Source organism: Centropristis striata, chromosome 16 (assembly GCF_030273125.1).
Source record: "Centropristis striata isolate RG_2023a ecotype Rhode Island chromosome 16, C.striata_1.0, whole genome shotgun sequence".
Taxonomy (NCBI): Eukaryota; Metazoa; Chordata; class Actinopteri; order Perciformes; family Serranidae; genus Centropristis; species Centropristis striata.
The window spans coordinates 11,201,271-11,222,285 of NC_081532.1; the positions used below are offsets into that span (position 1 = coordinate 11,201,271).

Genomic DNA, 21,015 nt, shown 5'->3' on the forward strand with positions numbered 1-21,015 from the left:
TCACGGAATATTGCACAAAGTTAAGGACTGACACAAAAATAAGATGGCAATACCAAATCAGAAAGCACTTTTAAGATCGAATCTGAAACTTGTGATCAAATTTCTCCTTTTGGAGCGGGCATGCAGATGAAAGAGGCATTTAATGAAGTGTCGGGGAAATTATTGCTGGGGGAAAAAAGGTTTCTAAAAGCCAATTCTAAAATGTGTGAGCAGGTAGTGTTCCCAAAATTAGATATTCCTAATTTGCAGTCAGGTAAAATTAAGAAGAATTGTGGAGCCAATGGTTATGGTTCACCTGTAAACCACTCGGAGAACAAGTCAATCTACCAAATGTATCACTATTAAAAGATGAGTCGTTATATGCCAATGGTCTTTTCTGAATGGATGACATAAGAAGTGTTTCCCAAGAATCACTAGTAAAAAAAGTAATCCTCATTAATTAACAATCCCCAAGACCAGTGCAATGGCTATGGGTCTAAAAGTCTTAAAGGGAAAAGTGTAGGTTAATTTGTCTTGCTGAAATATCAAACAATGCTGATGCAAAACAATCCTGGCTTCAGTCTGGATAACTACACTCGAGCTGAGAAACTATATCTGAATGTTAATGGCCTTCCCAAAACAGCTGGGTATAAAAAAGGAGACATAATTAGTCAGAAGTCAATATAAAAGTCTGACATTCAACTCACAACTGCTGAAAAGAACAACCGTACCATGCGAGTGTATGTACAGCTTCAACTGTGTTTTTCTTTCAGAAGTTCAAATGTATCCGGCAATCTAGAGATATATCCCTTTTGCTTCAAGTGTCTGTGCACAGGTTAAATAATCTTTACTCTAGCAACTAACATTGGTCCATATATTGTTAATCTTGCAAAAATGTTAAACCTGTCTCAGATGTTTAAAAAGCCTCCACTGGAAACACACAAAGCAGCAGCAAAATGTGGCTCACTGCAGAAATCAAATCATTTCTACGGCCAGGAGGCATGTTCATGCATTTCAGGCGGGACAAATTGCCGCCGCGAGTGAAACTCTCCACAGACTCAAACAGCCACAGCTTTTCAGACTTTGCAAGGCAGCTTACTGCAGGCTGCTCTTTGCCGCTGCTTGTTGTGTTTCAGCCTATTTTTTGCTTGACCAGGGATCTTTTATAAAACACTGCAGATTCACTACCAGAAAAATAAGAGAACAAAAGTCTTAACCAAACCTAAATAAAACCAAATATTAAAAAAAGGTAAATTAAAAAAGAAAAAACAAACCAAACAAAACTTTCGGCAAAAAGAAATAAAATTTAATGGTTTATGTTTAAAGTGAAACAATCAAAACAAAAGAAATGAAGAAAAGAAAGCAAATCTAAAACTGAAATCATAAACAAAGGCCATTAATTTCTCTCCAAACTTAAGATAAGCACTCGATAAAACAAGTTTGTAACTTACATTGTAACAAATAGAAATCTATGCCTTTAGAAAGAAAAAAAATAAGAATCCAAACAAAAAGAAAGCAACTTAACTCTAAAAAGAAAAAAAAACAAATCAGAACATACTGAGCTAAAGCGATGTTGCTCTCAGTCAGCATCAGATATAACCGTAGTACCTCTTCACAAAAAATACAAACAAAAAGGTATAAATTTACCTTGAATCTGCTCATAAAACTCCTGCGGTAATAGGATCAAATCTCTCCCTGCCTTTGGTCCATCTTAACTCCCTACTCATTCACTGGGGTTCATATTCAACAGGACTCTCCTGAAATACAACTTAGAATAAAAAGACACTTTCACACAGGGATAACAAAACAAAAACATATCCCTCCAAAACTTGTCATGTTTAAAACTGTTAACCTGTTAGGAGGGTGAGCAAAAGTCATAGATTTACATTGAAAAGACTGATATTAATAGTAACCTAAAGCAGATTGGTTGAAAGTGCTTTGCTCTTAGATTGACTCGAGACAGTGAGTGGTATTGTAGGTCTGTGTCCACTGGATGATAATTTAAGGCATCTATTTCTACTTATGACGAGGATCCAGAACAGAGCACTGTTTTTTCAAAACAAAACGACCACTGGCTATGAGCAAATTATTGTTCCTCACCTTCTCTAGACACTTTGCAGGGCATTTCTTATGCTATGTATTTTCTGCGCAATGCTGAGATACTGCTTGCGTCCCTCCTTTACCTAGTCCCCACAGTTATACATGCAACACAGACGGACAGCATTTTAGCTTTTTAGATCATTTTCCAAAAGTTACCTTGGGGTATCATGGGATTTTGCCCTCTCCATTCCCTCACTAAAAATTTAAACTACTGAGTGTCTCAAGTTCCAAGCATGAGTTTAAAGATGAAAAAACAAATAAAAAAGGAAAAAAATAATCAGCCTAGCCTCTCTTTTAGACAAGTACAAAGGTGCAGAAGAGTGAACATTTCATTTAACTCTGAATACACTAAAACCCAAACAGATGTGCCAGACTTTAAAAACTCAAACTTCTGCTCGTTGCTATAAAAGCCTGGCGCAGGTCGTTTCCACCTCTCCTCTACACCTGATTGTCCAGCTCTCTCTACTTGTGGCCCTTGCTGGTCTTAAAGGACACTTGCAGTATCTTGTCTCCGAGGCGGTAGCCATTCAGGCTGGCGATGGCCATGGCCGCCTCCTCGTAGTTCGTCATGGTAACGAAGCCGAAGCCCTTGCACTTGTTGGTGTTGAAGTCTCGGATGACCTTGACATTGGTGACGGCGCCGAAGGGGCCGAACATCTGCCAGAGGATGCTCTCGTCGGCGTCCTGGCCCAGGTTGTAGATGAAGATGCACCAGCCGGAGGTGGAGTTCCCAGGGACGCCGACGCTTCCCATGCCGCCCATGTGATCAACACCCATGGGGGAGAACCTGGAAATAAACAAGTATATTAAATATTACAATTTATTATACTTTTTAAACACAAGACCATGAGATAAAGTTCTACAGACTGAGGCATATTCAATATCTAAAAACAATGCATGTCACTGAGCCTTTCTGACTTATTTCAGCAACATATGTAAACTGCATAGAGAGGTCTCTCACACGCACACACACCAAACTGTTCATCAGGCTAATTACAGTGTTTCCTTTTCCTTACACCGATTTATCTGTGGCAGGTACCATAATATAAATTAGACAGTAGCGGTGGAGGAGAAATTGAAACAGCAGAGTATCGCAATTTTGCATGGCAATATTATATCAATTCATGGCCGCCAAGTATCATTATTTAGTGTTCCCACGGCCACCAGTATTTTGGCTGTTTTCACGGTTCCGGATGCCGTGGCGGGCACACTTTTATGAATATACTAGAGATTTCATATGAAACTAGAAGATCTAAGAAATCTATAGGCACCATGTGTGTCAGGATATCGTGTCGGAAGTTGTCCAAATTATGGTTAAAATTTAGGCTATTTTTTCATGTTTCATGGTGATTTTCAAAACGGTCATGTGACCACTGACGTCATCCTCTCTCAATGAAAACTGTCTCTCTGGGTTCCCACAAGTCTCCAGTTTACATACACGGCTGCCTTCCAATTCAAAACTGAGAATTTTATCTTATTGGACAAAACATAATTTTGTTGACACAAAATGCAGTTAAACAGTTAATTTGCAATAAATTGTTTTGCAATACTCACCATATCGGAAAATGTTAGTATTGGGATAAAATCGTATCATGGGGCATCTGGGGATTCACACCTCTACTAGACAGCAACATATTGATTTGCTATTTTTATTTTTACTATTCAAAATTGATTTTTATTTCACAGTAGAGCTGTGAGTGACTCACTCCTCTTTGCTCCGCTCTTGACCCCTCTGTGATTATCAGAGCACTTATCAAACAAGAAATAGCAAACTAGTACACCTTGTCATCCCTCCATTACACTCTGCCACGAGACTACTTTGCAAGGAGAGAGAGCAGACAGAAGCTCAGGCATTAAGCTGCTGTTGCAAATCAAATTCAGTCAGGCCAGACAGCTGGCTGGTTGCCTGCACCAGTGCCGAGTTTAACCTGTGGTAGCATCCGGCAGGCAAGGATCTGACCCTGGCACTGCAGTCGGTGCTGACTGAATTTGATTTGGTACGGTTGCTAAAAGTCTCTGGATCGTTTACCATTCTCTACTTTCATGCTTTAAAATTAAACATTCTCCAAACTTGCTTGTGATCATTTTGAGTATCCTGTTCCCAAGATTGTTCTGATCACAACAAAGCCAAATTCAATGAAAAAAAGAACATGGGGTGCACGTTTCTTTCCATAAATGTGTCTTGTTTTTAATTTTCAACTCAAAAAGGAAGTTAAACTTTAACCAAACTCTGCCAGACTTTTGGCACACAATAAAACAACATGGTCTCTCCTGCTACAATATATTCACAGTGGACTTGAGTGCAAGATAGGCTCCTTTATGTTTTGGATTAAATCTTTCTGTAGATAAATGAGGGATAAGACAATCCATCACCAATCATTTGGTTATCATGTTCCAAAAGTAGCAAAAAAAGACAAACAATCAATGGTCACCTGAATGCACTGGTTCTAACCAGTGTTGCTAGATCAAGCAAACAGTAAACAACTTTGCTCACCTGAACCGTTGTGCCTGGTGGTGAACGGGCCCTCCGAAGCGCCTGGACTGGTTGTGGTAGAGCTGAGAGATGAGCTGCGTGTTCTTCGCCTGGTTTGGGTTGGCAGCAAATTTCACTGTGATTGGCTCTGAGGCTCCGGGTGGTTTTTGGCCATTCAGGTTTTTCACAGCCTCCTCTGCCTCGGCCCGCTTGTCAAACCTGATAAAAGCCACCCCTCGGGAGGAGCCTGGGTACAAGAGAGAAGCTGGTGAACGCCTATCCTGATGCCAGCAGCATGATTAGGTACCATATGTTAGGAAGAATTTTTGAAAAGTAAGGAAGTCATTTACCTGTCGTTCCTGTGGCCTGGTCCACAAGTACACGGGAGTTAATGATGCGTCCATAACGGGAGAACATATCCTCCACGTCCTTCTGGCTCATGGCCTTTGGCAGGCCACTGATGTACAGGTTGGCATCCTTTATTGTATCAGAGCTGGGGCGTGCGTATGAAACCTAGCAACGGGAGGCAACGGTTGCCTGATTAAAACTCTACTGACACAAATGTACAAAACAAAGTAACAAAAAAACTATTAAAAGTACAACGAGTACTTAAATATATATATTTGGGGGGATTTATATGATGTGTTTAGATGTGCAAGTTATAATCATCAACATATTCATCTGAATGGTTTTGTCTATTAAAAAACAACACCTTTGGACTATAAAAGAAGACTGAATTAAATAATCTGATATGTGGTTTAAGGTATTAAGACTTCAGTCTAAGCAAAAATGAGAAGCATGAGAGAACTTTACAGCAACAAAAAAATAAAATCATGCTGATCGAAAAAGGTACTTTTTAAGGAATTAAATATGTGAAATACATTCAATTTGACAGAATGTGTCAAATAAAATAAGTAAAATTATAGTCAAACTCAACAGACATGTCAGATAGGGCAGTAAGTGAGCTGTAAAAGCAGTATCACTTCCTCGGACTGACATGTACTAGCTAGTTAGCGGACAGCACAGGAGCCACAGGAGAGTTAAATGACATGACATCTTTGCTTTGAGAAGTGTAGAACACCTTATTGCACGTTACCTTGATAGTTTTGGACTGTAGCCTTAGTCCATTCAGTGTACTGATAGCTCTGTCTGCATCACTAGGGTTAAGATAGTTAACAAATCCGTACCCTAAACTGTGGCCTAGAGAAAAAAAAAGGAAAACAATAAAATAAAACAAAAAAACGTTGTATAGATCAAAAAAATCTGCAAACAAATAAATATTTAAAAACAAAAACAAATCTTAACATTGCATGCTAGTCTAAACAAACAAACAAACACTGTCTGCAGGACTGATTGGAATAAACAAAAACAGGTCTATAGTGGTGAAAACTGAGCAAAGTACCACCCAAATGAAACAGGAAATAAATTTGGGATCTCTTTCAAATAAAAATTACATTACAAAAATCAATGAGGCGTCAGAGGACCAAAGAACAGGCCTTTAGTACATATCCTGTCACTAAAGATAATTCCAAAATGAGTGATAGGCTAAGCTACTCTTTAGGTCATAAAGCTGAACCACCACTGATATATTCAGAGGTTGTAACACAAATCATTTGCCATTTAAAACAAAATCTTGTGTTTAAGTGTCCATCTGGTCTGTCACAGGTCTTATTGCTTCAGAGAGTAGCATACCTGCGACTTTGTCTCGAATCAGCTTGGCAGACTCCACCTCCCCAATGCTGCTGAAGAGGCTTCGCAGCTCATCCTGCGTCATGCTCTGAGGCAGGTAGTTCACTATCAGGTTGGTCTTGGCGTCCTTCCCCTCGTCCCCTCCCATGTGCTCTTCATAACCGTTCGACATGTCATACACCTCCTGCAAGTCAGCCAGGTGGGCCGAAAAACACAAAGGAAGATAAGTACACAGGGTCCGCAGAAAAAATGCTTAAATGAATAGTTGACTGATTGTTCCAGTAATTTATCAAGCAAAAAACTAGGAATGTGCCGATTCATTGGCTGATATTCGACTTGTCAACTACCATCGCCATATAAGGAAATCAGACCAAATCAGAGGCAGTGGTCCATGTTTACCTGTTGGGTCGCATCAATTTTTGCACTGGCTAAATGGTGTGTTGCTAATTCTTGGTCAGACTTGAAAAAACAATAGTTATATAGCATATAATGCTACTTAAGCTGCGGATTTGGTGGAGACGCAACCGGTTGGAGGCAACTCTTGCATGACGTGCACACTTGTAGTTTGTTTCCAAAAAAATTGAAAGAAAATGTTAATTGTGTAGAAGCATACCACTGCCTCTGAGAAAATATCTCATTATATAATATTATAGTAATATAATATTAGCAACTAATTTGCCTAAAATTCAGGGTCGGTCAAATACTGTGGAAATGCAAAGAATACTGTTTCATAATTGCTGGTACTCTTTGGTTGGAAAGGGAATGAGTATCCTTGCAGTGTAATTGCAGATTCCATTGAAAAAAGAAAGACATGTGGTTAAAAGCTTTTAAAGACCACATAATGGTCACTTACTTATCATATTACACAAGCACATGACTGGGTTTAAGCTGCAAATTGGCTGAAATGTTGTGGTTTATACTGTGCCAACATAAAATATAAACAATGCACACGTTTCACATTTACAAAGAAGGAAAGCAACTCCTTTACCCCCTGATGACCTCTATCACATGCCAGTATGCAGTCTAGTCTGATAATCAGTCTAAAGGGTTGTTAAATTAGTCAACAATGTAAAGTGTCCATAACAAGAATGGAACCTTGCTTCAAAACACTTAAAAAAAAAAGTTGTTTCCGCTATCTGTTCAGCAGAGCATGGTGGACACATTTGCTGGTGTCTGAAATGGGATCAGGCCTGCAAAGGGAACCAGTCTGGCGGTCAACCTGACAGAGGTCCATTCATGCAAGAGAAGGGTTGTGATTGTGTATTCTGGTGGGTAACACACACTGCCTGAGAGGATGAATGAGAGTCCTGTATTAAACTAGTAAACACGGGCATAGCTGGTGGGAGCTGGCATGCGAGTCATTTTGATTTCTCTTAATGCCATCTCACTTCAAATATCAAATCATTACACCCAGCAAAACTAATAACAGATCACTGTATATAATAGGGGCATGCTTTACACAAATTCATAAATAACCTGTCAAATTTACAGTAAGAAGTGAAACCATAAAGTGACTTTTACTACCATATAACTGAATTTTAGCATTCAATTATTTGTCAACCACCTAAACTCCAAAAATTTCTCATTGTACTGACTGCTTACATTCATTTGATAAGGTCACATGCTGCAGTGCTCTATGAAATGGGAGGTGAGATATTATACTCACTTTCAAGTACTTAATGTGTCCTCGACGAACTGCCATGAAGACACTTCACTGCTCCTGAGGCTGAGGACAAAAGAAAACAACTTGGTCAACATGGCAATGAGCAAACAAGCTGGCAGAAAAACATTACATGAAAAGGACATAAAATCAGCAAACAAACAGGTGGCAAACAGGTGAATGGCACTACAGGCTGTGTTGTTTCACATACAGTGATAAAAGAGACAGTTTACCTAATTAAAAACGCTCTAGTGATCAATTTTTATCATTGTCAGTATCCACTGCATGTTTCCATGAGTGTATATGGCTTGTGAAGTTGTCATTTACCATCTCACTGCAGATATGAGTCACATCTGTTGGCAGCTTCTACTGCATTTTTTGTAACCAACCGTGTATCATGAAATTAGCAGGCATGTAACTGGGCCTTTGGTGCTGGCTTGCATGATCTGCAGTATTGACTTTTCCGGATAGTAGCTTTAGCCAGTTCAGACTCATGTGATGGTCAAATTGGTTCAAACAGGACATACACAGGAGGTGGCCAGCAATTTCCTCTCACACCTGCAGCAATGCAAATGCAGGGTTCAGCCACCTTTTTATTTGCTATGTAGAATTTACCAATTGTATAAAATGCTGCTGACATATCCACAGTGTGATCATAGTAAACATACAGGATGGGCACATACCAAAGACACAAAACATTGATTATCGGATGAAACCAGAGCTTATTTAAAGTAAACACGAATAAATTGATAATAGATGCAAGTCTCTATCCAGTCGCCTTGAATGTCTTAATGAATTATCGCAGACAGCAATAAAGGCAGTATAATCAAGTATTATATATTCCTACATTTTTAAGTAACGAGCACCAGTCCAAGTGAAAAAACTAGCGACGTGTGCTAGTATTGTTTAGTACACAGTGGAAAGAGGCGTGTCAGAGTGGTCCTTTGGCATGCATGGGGTCCAAATTTGCACGTACAGTATGTGAGTGAACAACTGCAAAGTACAGTGAAAATATCCGCTAGTGTCTCACAACTTGAGCTGCTTACTCTGGTTGAGCAGCCTTATTCCCGCGCCTGTACAACGTTATGTTACTTTACAGTAGAGGTGGGGCGACAATGCCTCCATGTTAACGCCACTGACCGGGCCATTAATGGAGGCTAACATTCACATTACTATCAAAACAACATACCATTATCTCCTGCAGCCACAAACTGAATTTTAATGCTGCTTTTTTGTTTGTAATACTGGTTAAACGCAAGTTGATCTTAAACCATCTGAAACGTGCTGAGGCCTGATGAGCGTTACTAGCACTGGCCAGCTAACATTAGGTAGCTGCATGCTCGCTCCCTCCGCTGATGGGAAACATGTGTCCAACCAGGTTCGACAGAAAACAGAAAATAATTACTCTTATACGCTTACATACAAACGAACACACTCTCATCGCGTGGTGAAAGGGGATAGCTAAAGTGGCGGTCTGTTGCCTGTTAGCTAACGTAAAGCACCGAGCCCCAGTTTTGGAGAGCGCTGGTTGGATGCATGTCTGTCCCCGCGCCGAAACCCCGACGGCCTGCTAACAGGCCACACGGGCTAATGTTAGCAACCACAAGCTAACCAGCGGCTCCACGGGCCGCAGGGGCGGCATGGCACTCATTCGTATTTTACTAACCTACAACATCGAAATTACAAAACATTTAGCCGGGCAGCTTCAAACAACAATTTGCAACGACTTAAGCATTACCAGCTTTTTGTGGGATAGTTGTTTTTCTCCTCCTTTCTCCTATTTTTCCTCTTTCTGAGCGACGTTCACTTCCCTCCAAGTCAGCCTCCAGTAGAGAAGAAACCGAGCAGGAAAAAGGAAGGAGCTACGTGACAAAGGGCCGCCACGCCCACTCGCGTCCAGCCACGCCTCTGCAGAAAAGGCAGCGTGGGTCAACATCAATCATCAACATAAAACACTCCGTGTTCATGTCACAACCTCGTACTTTCTGCTGTCCACGTATTTTTTCATGTCCTTTCTCACAATTATTTTGGACGAAATGGATGGATCGGGCTGGATGAATGCAAAGACAGAGAATACAGAGCATATATATATATATATATATATATATATATATATATATATATATATATATATATATATATATATATATATATATATATATAATAGTTTTTTTGGTATTGTATATGTATACCTTGCATGTGTTTATGTTTTTGCCTTAGCTATGTCATATGTGATGATCATACTGTCAGCATTTTATTTGAAATACAGCTAAACAATGTGTTGCTGTCATATATTTAGAGGCCAATCAGTTGCACCAAAGTAATATGGTTTTAGTAGTCATGTAATCTCTTTCTATTTGGAAGGAATTGTCATCGCATGGAGACTAAACTTTTTAAGAGCCTTATGATCTGTTTGGTAAGTTTGCCCTCTGTGAGACAAAAACAATACTTAACATTGTTTAATTACCTTCACACTTCATGACTTTTCCAAATTCTATGAGAATTGCTTATAGCTTGAATCCAAAGGAATATGGCACCATATATGACTAAACTATGACTAAACTTTTCTTTACCTGTGTATATATATTTTGACAAGAAATGCATAAAATACAAAATATGACATACAATACATTTCTTAATGCATTCAAGGGACTCAGTGAAGCGATAACTTTATCTTGCTTTTTGTGATGCCCAGATATTCAGGCTGTAGGCATAGGTAAGTGTCACCTGTGAATAATTATTTTTTTGCCGGAAGAGCCCAGAGGAAGGGCATCTTATTGTGTGTATGGCAATAAACTTTATTAATTTACTGGAGTGCTGTGTTGGACTTTGTTTTTTGTGGAATGACCCCAAGGAATATGACATCAGATATGACTACATGGCCTACTGCACTTTTCTTTATCCGTGAATATATTTTTGGCAAGGAATGCATAGTCCAATTAACATATAAAATATGAACTATTTTTGGTTGTATAAGAATGCTTGAGTGATTTCTGTATTTCTTCTTTTAAAAAATGAGCAAGCAGTTGTGACAAAGAGAAAGGTTACTATTTCAACACTTCTCTACATATTGGATTTTCAGAAGGTCAGAGGTCAGAAAAAATGTGTATTTTGTATTGATTTTACATATATAATCAGGCTAAACTAATCAATTTGTAAGTAGGTAATGAAATTTGCAATGCAAGCATAATCAACGGCACAGTGCAAAGAAGATGTAAAGTTTAATGTCCCTTTAGAAATTAATTCTCAATTCTTGACAAATATAAGAACAGTTACACATAAAGTAACACAATTGCAATGTAAACAAGAATAACTCACCAACAATCATGAATAATGCCATACTGTATCCAGACACAAATATCATATTACATATGATGTGAATATGATTATGATTTGTTTAACAGAGCTACACTGCAGCAAATGAAAGATATCCAGGTACAGGTAGTCAGGCCTGTACGGAAGATTTTATACATTGAAAATTATTTGACCTTTTACATCCACTCAGCAGGATCATACAGCATTGTTGAGTCTACTTATTGAATGGTGCAACAGTATATTTAAAGCAATCAACCATTGTAATCGTTTCAGTGTCAGGAATAACAAAGACTGAAATACACAAAATATATTTGACTGTTTTTATGTCATATTTTTTAGTGTACTGGAGTATTAATCAGTGTTAGTTGGGCAAGTGAGATACCTGCTGCTCAGGAATTATTATTTTCACATATTTACACAATATAGTAAGACGTATTGAAGAGCAGTGCTGTCCCATCTGCAACAGTGTCTTTAGTTTTTGTCCAGTACTTGATAATCCACAAGAGATCGGTCCATCATCAGCTGTGCCATCGTCAGAAACAAAACAATCTGTATGATAAGAAGACAGAAAGGAGACTAGTACTCTGGTTTACAGCCAGATTAAACAAACACATTTTTTCATTTGGATAATAATTAAAAACCACTACAAACCCCACAAAGTAGTTCCATCTCACAACATTAGTGATCTGTTTAAAATCTCGATTGTCACTTGTTTAAAACAGCAACTATACTACAAATTCACAATGTTTAATAAGATAAGATATACAATTAAAGGATTAATTCATGCATTTTGAGAACCCATTGATGATAGCAAACAATCCGCTGTATCTGTGTTCCATTTTTTCAATTATTTCAATTTATATCAAGTTTAAAAAGTCGTAAAATGTCATGAAGTCTTTCGCACCTCCACCGCAAAAACCATCGGGAAGCCCCAGATGATGAAACTCAGCATAACCTGTAAACTCTTCTCCAGCTTCACCTGGCAGCCCTGAAAGAGACACACGAAGGCAGAGAGACAGATGGGTCCAATCAGACATTCATGCTGGAGCTTTTTTATGTTTATGTGAGTGTATCTGGATGCACATGTGTACCTGTGTGTAAAGCTGCCACGGCTGGCTCACTGTGCCATTGCAGGAGGCGAAAGAAGAGTTGCAGCAGCTGTGAGGAACACAGAGGCCTCCGGTGCGGTTAAACCAGGAGGTCTCTAGCCAGTCCCTGTAGTCATGGACACCACAACACTGCAACTGACGGTAGTCAAAAGACAAAATTCCCAATCACTTCCAAAATAAATCTTTAAATAATGTGAGGTATTGTAATTGCACCATTTTTGCAATGAAGGCCAAACAGCTGTCAAACAGGACAAATACCTCTTAATGGAAAAATCTACATTTCCACATTGCCATTATAGGACAATGGGATATTTCCATTTTTAAGGCCGCAACTAATGGTACTAACACTGGCTTTAACGTTTAGCTACAGTTGATACCTCCAACAAGGATATAATGATTTTGTCTAATTTATTTGTTTGCTTGTTTGTCTGCCAGCCGGATTTTCATGAAACTTGGTGGAAAAGTATGGCATGGACCAAGGAAAAACGTATTCAACTTTGGAGTGGATCTGAATCAGGGGCCGGATACACAAATCATTTTTCACTTTTCCTAATATTGAGGTGCAAAATAGGGCATTTGTGCAGCACTCACGTTGTGTCAGAGTAATCGGAAAATGTGTTTCCAGATCAAATATTGATTTCATATTTCTTCACCTGAGCCATTTCCTGTGCTCTTCATTGTCACACAAACACTGGAAAAAGCAGTTGTTTAAACCCTCTGAGGAGCAAAATACAACAAATCTTCATTCCTTGTTTTTTCAAACTTTAACCTAATGAACACACCAAAGGACTTCCCAACTCTGGGAATGGCACCACCTGAGGAGCCAGTGGCAGAGGACTGCACTCTCTAGGATGCTGCTTGTTTTTATGTCCCTGCCATCACAGTCTTTTGCCAAAGCAACATATTGGCTATGTTGGTATTATGTTTAGGTAAACGGTGGCCCATAAAGTTGGAATAATTATGTTTTCAGACACAATCCTCTGTTAATTGTGGTTTCATTTTTACTGTGATATGTTTGGAAGGGATAAATAAAGTTTTGAGAGGATATACACTTTATCTGTCAAGAATAAACCACATTGTCACAATCATTTTATGGGAAGAGATTAAAAAAATATTTGATTAAAATTTTATGAGCGACCAAGCATATGCTGCTGCTGCTTTGTATATTGTTTCACATATTTGCTTTACACATTTTGCAGACCAGTTACAAACATGTTCGGGGTATTTGTATGCATCAGTTATGACTGAACACACACCTCTTCTTGTGTTACATCCACAGCTCGAGAGTTGGGATCCTGGCTCCTGCCCGTGTAATTCTGAAACACCTCACTGAGAGGAGCTGTCTCTGAATCCAGCTAAACAATAGAGACACAAAAAAACCCATAAACACACACACACACACACAAGCATTTTCCCCCCAAGAGGGAGTGCAGGGTCATGAAAGAACAACTGTTTTGTGCACATGAATGTTTGTGTAACTTTTATTACCGTTGTGGAGTGGAAATAAGCCAATGCTGAAGCTGTACTTTCCAGGCAGAAGACCAAAACTAGCAGATAAACAAACTAGAAAAGAAATCAATTCATTATATACAGTCCAATCACTGATGCACACACAGATACTCACATTTAGACACACACAACTCTTACCAGTCCCTCCATAAATCTGGATTCCTTGAGGCTCAGCCAGGAGCCAAGAATTCCGCTGGCCAATAGGATGACAGCGGTGGCGATAGCGAGCATAGCTGGCAGGGTGATGTAGTCATGAGAAAGAAATAAACTCCTGTTCCTGTAGCTCATCAGCAGGTAGACTCCACTCAGGCCCACCACCAAACCCACCACCTGGGAAAGAAAAAGAATCTATGAAGACAGATGCTTTGGTATATCAACACCTGTACGCTCTCAAGGACCATCATCAGCTCCTTTTTGATAATCCAAACTTTTTAAAGCTAGTAGGAGGCCTCGGGGAAGACCCAGAAAACGGTGGAGGAATTATATCTCTCGCCTGGGAAAGCTTTGAGGTCCCCCTAGGAGGAGCTGGACGTTGTGGCTGTGGATAGGGACGTCTGGAATCAGCCTGTTCTCCCGTCAAAAACGTTTATTTAGGTCGTGTGTAGAGGCAGCGAAAAATGAGCTATGTGTCCGTATTTCACCATCCACTGCAATGCGTCCGCCGCCATCTTGTTGATGTAGCAGTGATTGACAGCCAAGCGAAGTTTAAATCGTCGGATTGCCATGTTTGGTCAGAGGCAGGGGTGGTGGATGGGTCAGAAAAATGGTGGACTTTTACCCAGGAGAGCAGGGTTTGTGTCCCGTGTGAAAAGAAAAGTAAACTCTTTTTAAGTTACCTGAATCAGGTTTATGAACTTAACTTACGTTTTTTTACGTAACTTGCGGCAGTCATGTGACCCTTATAACTACTTCACTTCCGGCATTTATGTACATTCATTTACTGTTGAAACAGTCTTTTATAACGCCTTACCATGAGTTCTTTGCCCGAGACCTAAGGTCAGTGGTTTTACAACATAAATCAGAAACTGCAGCCTTTTTTTTTTTACAACCGCGAACCATACATGTGTTCTGTTTTAAGAATGCGTACCACGATAGTATATATGTACCTTGAAATGTGAGCCACGATACATACCTACGTGCCGTAATTTGTGGTACTGACACACGTCCTCCTGTGAGGTTTATGTTGGAGAACTTATTGTGCGCAATGCCTTGCTTAGCTTGCTGACCCCGCGACCCGGCCTGCATGAAAATGAATGGATGGATGGAAGTTCTGATTCTGCGTGTTTGTTTACATGATAAAAAAGAGTCTGGTCCAGCTTTGTTGTTTTTATTTTAGCATAGTTTGTCTATTCCTCTGTTATAAATAATAACAATAACTTTATTTCTATATCTTCTCCAAACAAGGTTAGAAAGTGTGCAAAAAGGCGAAAAAAAGAAAGAACAAAAGAAACAAAGAAAAGTCATAAACCTGGCAAACAGGAAACAGAGAAACCAGACATGAGAAGCAATGATTAAATGAGTTGAATGAGCAATGATTAAACAGGTAATTTATATGATGTAGTTTAAAAAATTGAGAGCAGTGAAAAGCCAGCGTCAAGTCCTTGGATATGTACACATACTTGACCTTTAAACTGGTTTAATATATATATTATAGGATATCAACTTAAAAATAGGGAGACTCCTAACAGAAAGACTTTCTCCAGAATAATGTACTACTGAATATAATAAATATTCTACAAATTCAAACATTCACCATAGAAGATTATTGCAGTACAATAGACAAGACAGTCAAAACGGTAGAATTATTTATAGATTTTTTTTAAAGAAATAGGAGAAACATAGCTCAGAATAAAACACAATACAGTTCACACAATGAAATGAAGGTGTGTATTAAAGATAGTGAACAAGAAGTGTGTCTTCAGGTGTGTGTGCGTTTGTGTCCGTCCGTATACACTCTTGTCACATGACAATTGACTCAATCAAAAACATTGAGGTTTCTAAAAAAAAACAAACAGATGTTATTGCTTCTTCTTGTAGCTGTTTTAATATCTTAAACAGCGCCTTCATTAATAGTTATACGTGATATTATTGGCAATATTTAGTGGCAGAAAACAATAGCAATAGAAGATGCTCAAAAGACGGATAAACTGGATAAAATTTTACATACCCACAGGAGCTGACATGTCAATTGAAGTATTGTTTTTAACGCTTTTCTAGTCTGATCGCTCATTTTCACACTTTAGGAGCTGCGACTCGTAAGTGTTAAGAAAATGCAATCTGGCAAATAATGCGGGGGAGGGTTGGAGGCACGTGATTTGTTATGTCTTTAGAGCGCTGAATACAAGAGAAACTTCCCTTCCGCGAAGGCCAAAGATCGACTTCCCCAAAAGAACGCGGAAACACACAACACATCACAACACAACAACCTTTTTCTTTTTTTAATAGCCTAAATGTGTAGAGGTGACATCCGCATTGTGATAAGCATGGCTTCGAAACCCAACGGAAGAAAAGTAGATCCTGCAAAATAACTGACATTCTGTGCATGATTTACAGTGATGCTTTGTATTATTCAAATTGACTGTATGTGTAAGTTCAACAGTCACCTGCTGGATCACACAGCGATGAGACTCTCAATGCCTGCTTGAAATCTGATCAACACTGCCCTCTTGCGAATTTAAACGAAATAACCACAAAATAGAGACTTGAAAAGGCCTTTTTTAAAGTTAATTTACTTAAGTAAAAGTAACAATACCACAATGTAGGAATACTCCAATAGAAGAAAACTTCAGAAACTTACTGACTCAAAACCAGAATGACCTCCGTCAGTGTCATAATGTTAATAATAAGGGTGAGTAATTGCGCTACAGGTAGCAATTAAGTGGGCCATGGGGAAGCTAATTAAAGACAAAATACTGTAACATCTACAATAGAATACATTACATGTTATGAACGAAGATTTTTGATTATAAGTATAAAGTGACATTTTGATCAATTTTGTACTTTCTACTCATATTCCACTGCTTGTAAGGGATGATGCGGAGAATGATCATGTGCTTTTATCTCTCAATAAAGAGCAACTTTATAATCAGATGCGTTCCAATTTGTGTTTTAAAACCCAAGGGAAATCCAGCATGGTGTGCTTCGGTACCCATTAAATTGTAAACGTTTGTGATGGAGTATTTAAGCTTATACCCAGATGTGTTGCAGATCTGGCTGTTTAAGAAATATTAATTTGTATTAGTTAGTGCTTGTAGAGGTGACTGTCAGCTCTGTGTTCAGTGGTCTGTGTCAGAGTCTCTTCCTCTTCAGCAGCTGGAGTCAGTTCCTGCTGTAACAGCTCAGTGTCTCTGCAGTCTGACTGAGGGAGGTTTTTGTACGACTACAAATCACTGTGTAGACGACCAAACACTGTTTATGCTGTGTACACTCTGACAGTAATAAAATGCTGCATCTTCAGTCTGAACTCCACTGATGGTCAAAGTGAAGTCAGAGCTGTTTCCACTGCCACTAAACCGAGCTGCTGTTCCTGATTCACATGTGCTCACTAATTTTATTAGAAGGTTTGGAGTCTGTCCAGATTTCTGTTGACACCAGGATATACAATAAGAACCACCACCACAATTGGGGTATATATATAGAGAGATAAATCTCTTATTTGAAGTGTTGAGTACCATGGGATAAGCCTAGATACGTTTTTTTTTTTACTTCAGCCTACTCCCTTTTTTTCCGGACCAAAATGATATAAGGAACTGGGTAGTGAATATTAAGTTAACTGGTTCTTATATCTATCTTATCACATAGACGGGGCAGATGCATGTATTTGTATAGGGTTATATATACTTTATGTGTCTATATGTATAGGGTTATATATACTTTATGTGTCTATATGTATAGGGCTATAAATACTGTATGTGTGTAAATGTTTATATATTTATGTACATCTGTATAATGGTGTCTATGTGAGTATGTGTATGTATACGTATATGCATCTAGCCTACGCTGTTGTAGTTTATGTTGTTGTTTATTTTTCGGTTCGAAAAGAAGAATTAATAATTAAAAAAACAATCAGCAGATGTCACTACTGCAGGCTGAGTCACAGTCACCTGACCGCTGCATCCTGCAGACACAAACAAATCTTTCATTTATCAGCAGAAATAAATGAGAGAAAAGGCAGCACATCATGTTTGAAATGTTGCTGAGTGGATGAACCTGTAAAACAGCAGCAGGCCAGCATCCAGATGAGGATGGTGATGAGAGTCATGGTGGTTGTGGTTTCTGCTGTGTTGACTGACAGATCTGAGTCCTGCAGTGTTGAACTCACAGGACTATAAACCTTCTCAGTTCACTGGAGGATCAGCTGACCATGCAAAGCCTCCTCTCTATGGAAATGATTTCTCTGCTCTCAGACTGAAGCCAACGTGGGACACTAAATCAGGAGGAATACTGCTTGGATTTACAACATCAATCATCTTAATGGAACACAAGAAAATATTGATATTAGAGGTGCAGTTTTTAGGGATTTAGGGATCAGTTTGTGTCCACTGTGGTTGGTATGATGTCAATATTTGTTTTTCTATATATACGTATAATGGATGCAAAAATGTATTTAACATTTTTTTTAAAAGTTTTTTTGTCATTTAAATCTAAAATAAGACTTGTTTGAACGTATGTTTTTTATCAGTCTGACTAGTTATTAAAAAATTAATTAGAAAAAAATAAATATTTTAAAGGTTTGTTTTTCCGTCTCAACTGTAAAAGTTACAAAAATGATCTTTTATTATGTGAAAAGCTTTCAAACCACATGAATTAAATAATTTTATTTTAAATATAATAAATATTTCTTAATATTTAAATATTTAAATCTTAAATATAATTTTGAATTTTTGCAGTTTTATCATAAAAACAGAGTGTTTTCAGAGATAGAGGTTTGTTCACAGTGCAGGAAGTTATTTTACCATTATTACTTAAAAAAACTCTGAAAGTGTCTCAATAGTATTAAATATATTAAAATATAGAATTCTATAATAGAATAATAAAATATAGTGAGGAAAAGAAATGTTGCCGATTCTGATTTTATGTTTCGGTGGTCACACTAAGAAAAAATTGGCAAGACTACTGATAATGCATTGAATGAGGATATATTTAACCTCTCAATCTTCAAACACGGCACACTGGCAGAAAATGTGCAATTCGAAAAGAGACTATGTAGCAGTTCCACAAACTGCAGCGCTAATCGGAATTAACTATTAGTATATCCATTTAATATCTGTGAAACAGAAAACAACTTCTCGAAACCTTCACTGAGTAATCTACAGTATCTTTCATACCAACAGGGGGCAACAACTCTCAACAAATGAAATGAGCATACCACCCAAAATAAGGCAACTCCCTCCTTCCGGATGAAGCCAAAGCAGTGATGGAGACCCGTCTCTGACACCCCCCTGTTCATTCAACTATAATGTCTTTTTGTCAACAGGTGCTGAGCTGAAAGGACTGGAAAGGAAAGCTGACACTCAAATCTAAATTTATTTAACATGATATTTATAATCTTTATATTTAGTTTTCTTCATCTGCCAGGAAATATTGGTGAGGAATACAATTCTGAAAAAAGAGTAAAGACACTGCACAGCTAAACATTTATACATTTTAATTTGTGTCTGCTTTTCAAACAGGTGCCTCTCACAGCAGCAACAGAGTCCTCCAAACACCTCCTTTCATCATTAAGAACATTGGTGATTCTGTTGCCAGTGAGATCAACTGTTCACACAGCATAACAAATTATGATGTTATTCAGTGGTACAAACAGGATGAACATAACACTCTAACGTTTCTGGGATATCTGAATACAAAATTCGCAAATCTTGAGGACGACGTCAAAGGAAAAATCGCCACTGTCGGAGATGGCCGTAGCCATGCAAACCTCAACATATTTGATCTGTCATTAAATAACAGCGGTGTGTATTTCTGTGCTGCCAGTCGACACAGTGCTGCAGATTCCCCTCACGTCAGTACAAAAACTCCCCTTTATCCGTCTGCAGAGATACAACATGTTCAGGCTCTTGAACACCTGCAGCCAGCCTCCATCTAAACAGATCCTTCGAAGATTTTATCAACTGTTTCAAAACTATTCTAACCCCATCTGACACTACACTCTTTATAACAAACGAAATAAAGATTGTTTTGGAAACTTACCAGACTTTAATATGGTTGTGATTTTTTTTTGTCTATGACTACAATAATAATGAGTGAACAGAAGAGACTGTCTGCCTTACACATTTCCTGTCAAGAATTTCAAGATCTGACTGAATTTTCCCTCACGTCTTACAGTAGCAATGAAATACAGGATGATTGTCCATCTTATGATTTAAATGTGTGCATCACAAAATAGCAATTTTACACAAATCTGGCTTCCTTGGCTTGCTAAAGTGCAGTTAATCTGAAGGAGAGTGATGTATTGCAGGGGTGCCTTTCAGTAGTGGTAAGCCAATTAATCAGGCAGTTAAATACCATTTTGAGATAATCGCCAAAGTCTACAAAGTTTTGTTCTCTCTCAGTTACAAAGAGATAAAGCTATCTGCTGATAAATGTTGTTTTTAGGTGTAAATCTATTGATATGTTTTTTTTGTTATTATCTGTGGATTTTTATTGAGTTGATACATTTCTGTGCACTACAGACAAAGTGCAGATCTAGTTAAGCAGACAAAGGCAATGGCAACAATAAATGTAATGTAAGTTCAGCAATGTCTTATTTGTTATTATTTTTATAGAACAACATCATTATCATGTCGCCATTTCATATCAGCCAGTCACCCCTCTGTCTAAATATCTGCATCAGCAACTATAAAACCCACAACAGTCGACCACTATTTATACTACACGTTGAATGGAAGTGTGGATTTATACAGAGCAGCTCACATGATGACGTCAATGAACACACTCCCACCTGAAGCTCCTCGTCTCTCTGTAACTATATGAGGCCGTGGCACTTTGTGTCCAACAGAACATGGATATCATATTTAATAAAAGAGGCTTCCTCAGGTTGTCTGTCGTTTTGCTGTGGACCACAGGTAAGTTACAATAAAAATGGAATAGGATTCCTGATTTTTTTTTTTTAAAGAAAAAGGTTTATATGTCAACATTGTGCTCTCATTCGAACTGACTTATTTCAGAAGTGATTGTCA

At 38.4% G+C, this 21,015-nt stretch overlaps 2 protein-coding genes across 5 annotated transcripts in view; both read right to left on the minus strand.

Annotated features, from left to right (window-relative positions):
- Positions 1-618: 618 nt before the first annotated feature.
- Positions 619-9,750, minus strand: elavl1a (ELAV like RNA binding protein 1a). 2 transcript variants are annotated; one of them, XM_059353034.1, is made up of 7 exons: positions 9,640-9,750; positions 7,907-7,967; positions 6,245-6,436; positions 5,649-5,752; positions 4,903-5,065; positions 4,574-4,799; positions 619-2,866 (listed from the first exon to the last, which is right to left on the minus strand). In XM_059353034.1, exons 2-7 carry the CDS (start codon positions 7,941-7,943, stop codon positions 2,542-2,544), a joined length of 1,047 nt encoding a protein of 348 aa, XP_059209017.1. In that variant the 5' UTR covers positions 7,944-7,967; positions 9,640-9,750; the 3' UTR covers positions 619-2,541. The 2 variants fall into 2 exon arrangements, with proteins under 2 accessions (XP_059209017.1, XP_059209018.1); XM_059353035.1 differs by lacking the exons at positions 5,649-5,752; positions 7,907-7,967; positions 9,640-9,750 and having other exon boundaries at positions 6,245-6,381.
- Positions 9,751-11,110: 1,360 nt separating this feature from the next.
- The window catches only part of tspan37 (tetraspanin 37), a 34,269-nt gene continuing 24,364 nt past the window's right edge, over positions 11,111-21,015 (minus strand). The window contains exons 1-7 of one of the 3 annotated variants that reach the window (XM_059353664.1): positions 16,002-16,064; positions 13,973-14,164; positions 13,814-13,888; positions 13,582-13,680; positions 12,308-12,460; positions 12,121-12,204; positions 11,111-11,765 (exon numbers count right to left, since the gene is read on the minus strand). In XM_059353664.1, coding sequence (XP_059209647.1) covers positions 11,688-11,765; positions 12,121-12,204; positions 12,308-12,460; positions 13,582-13,680; positions 13,814-13,888; positions 13,973-14,164; positions 16,002-16,064 — 744 coding nt within the window. In that variant the 3' untranslated portion in view covers positions 11,111-11,687. Of the gene's footprint in view, positions 11,766-12,120; positions 12,205-12,307; positions 12,461-13,581; positions 13,681-13,813; positions 13,889-13,972; positions 14,165-16,001; positions 16,065-21,015 lie in introns of those variants that run through there. The other 2 variants (XM_059353666.1, XM_059353665.1) reach the window with 2 other exon arrangements.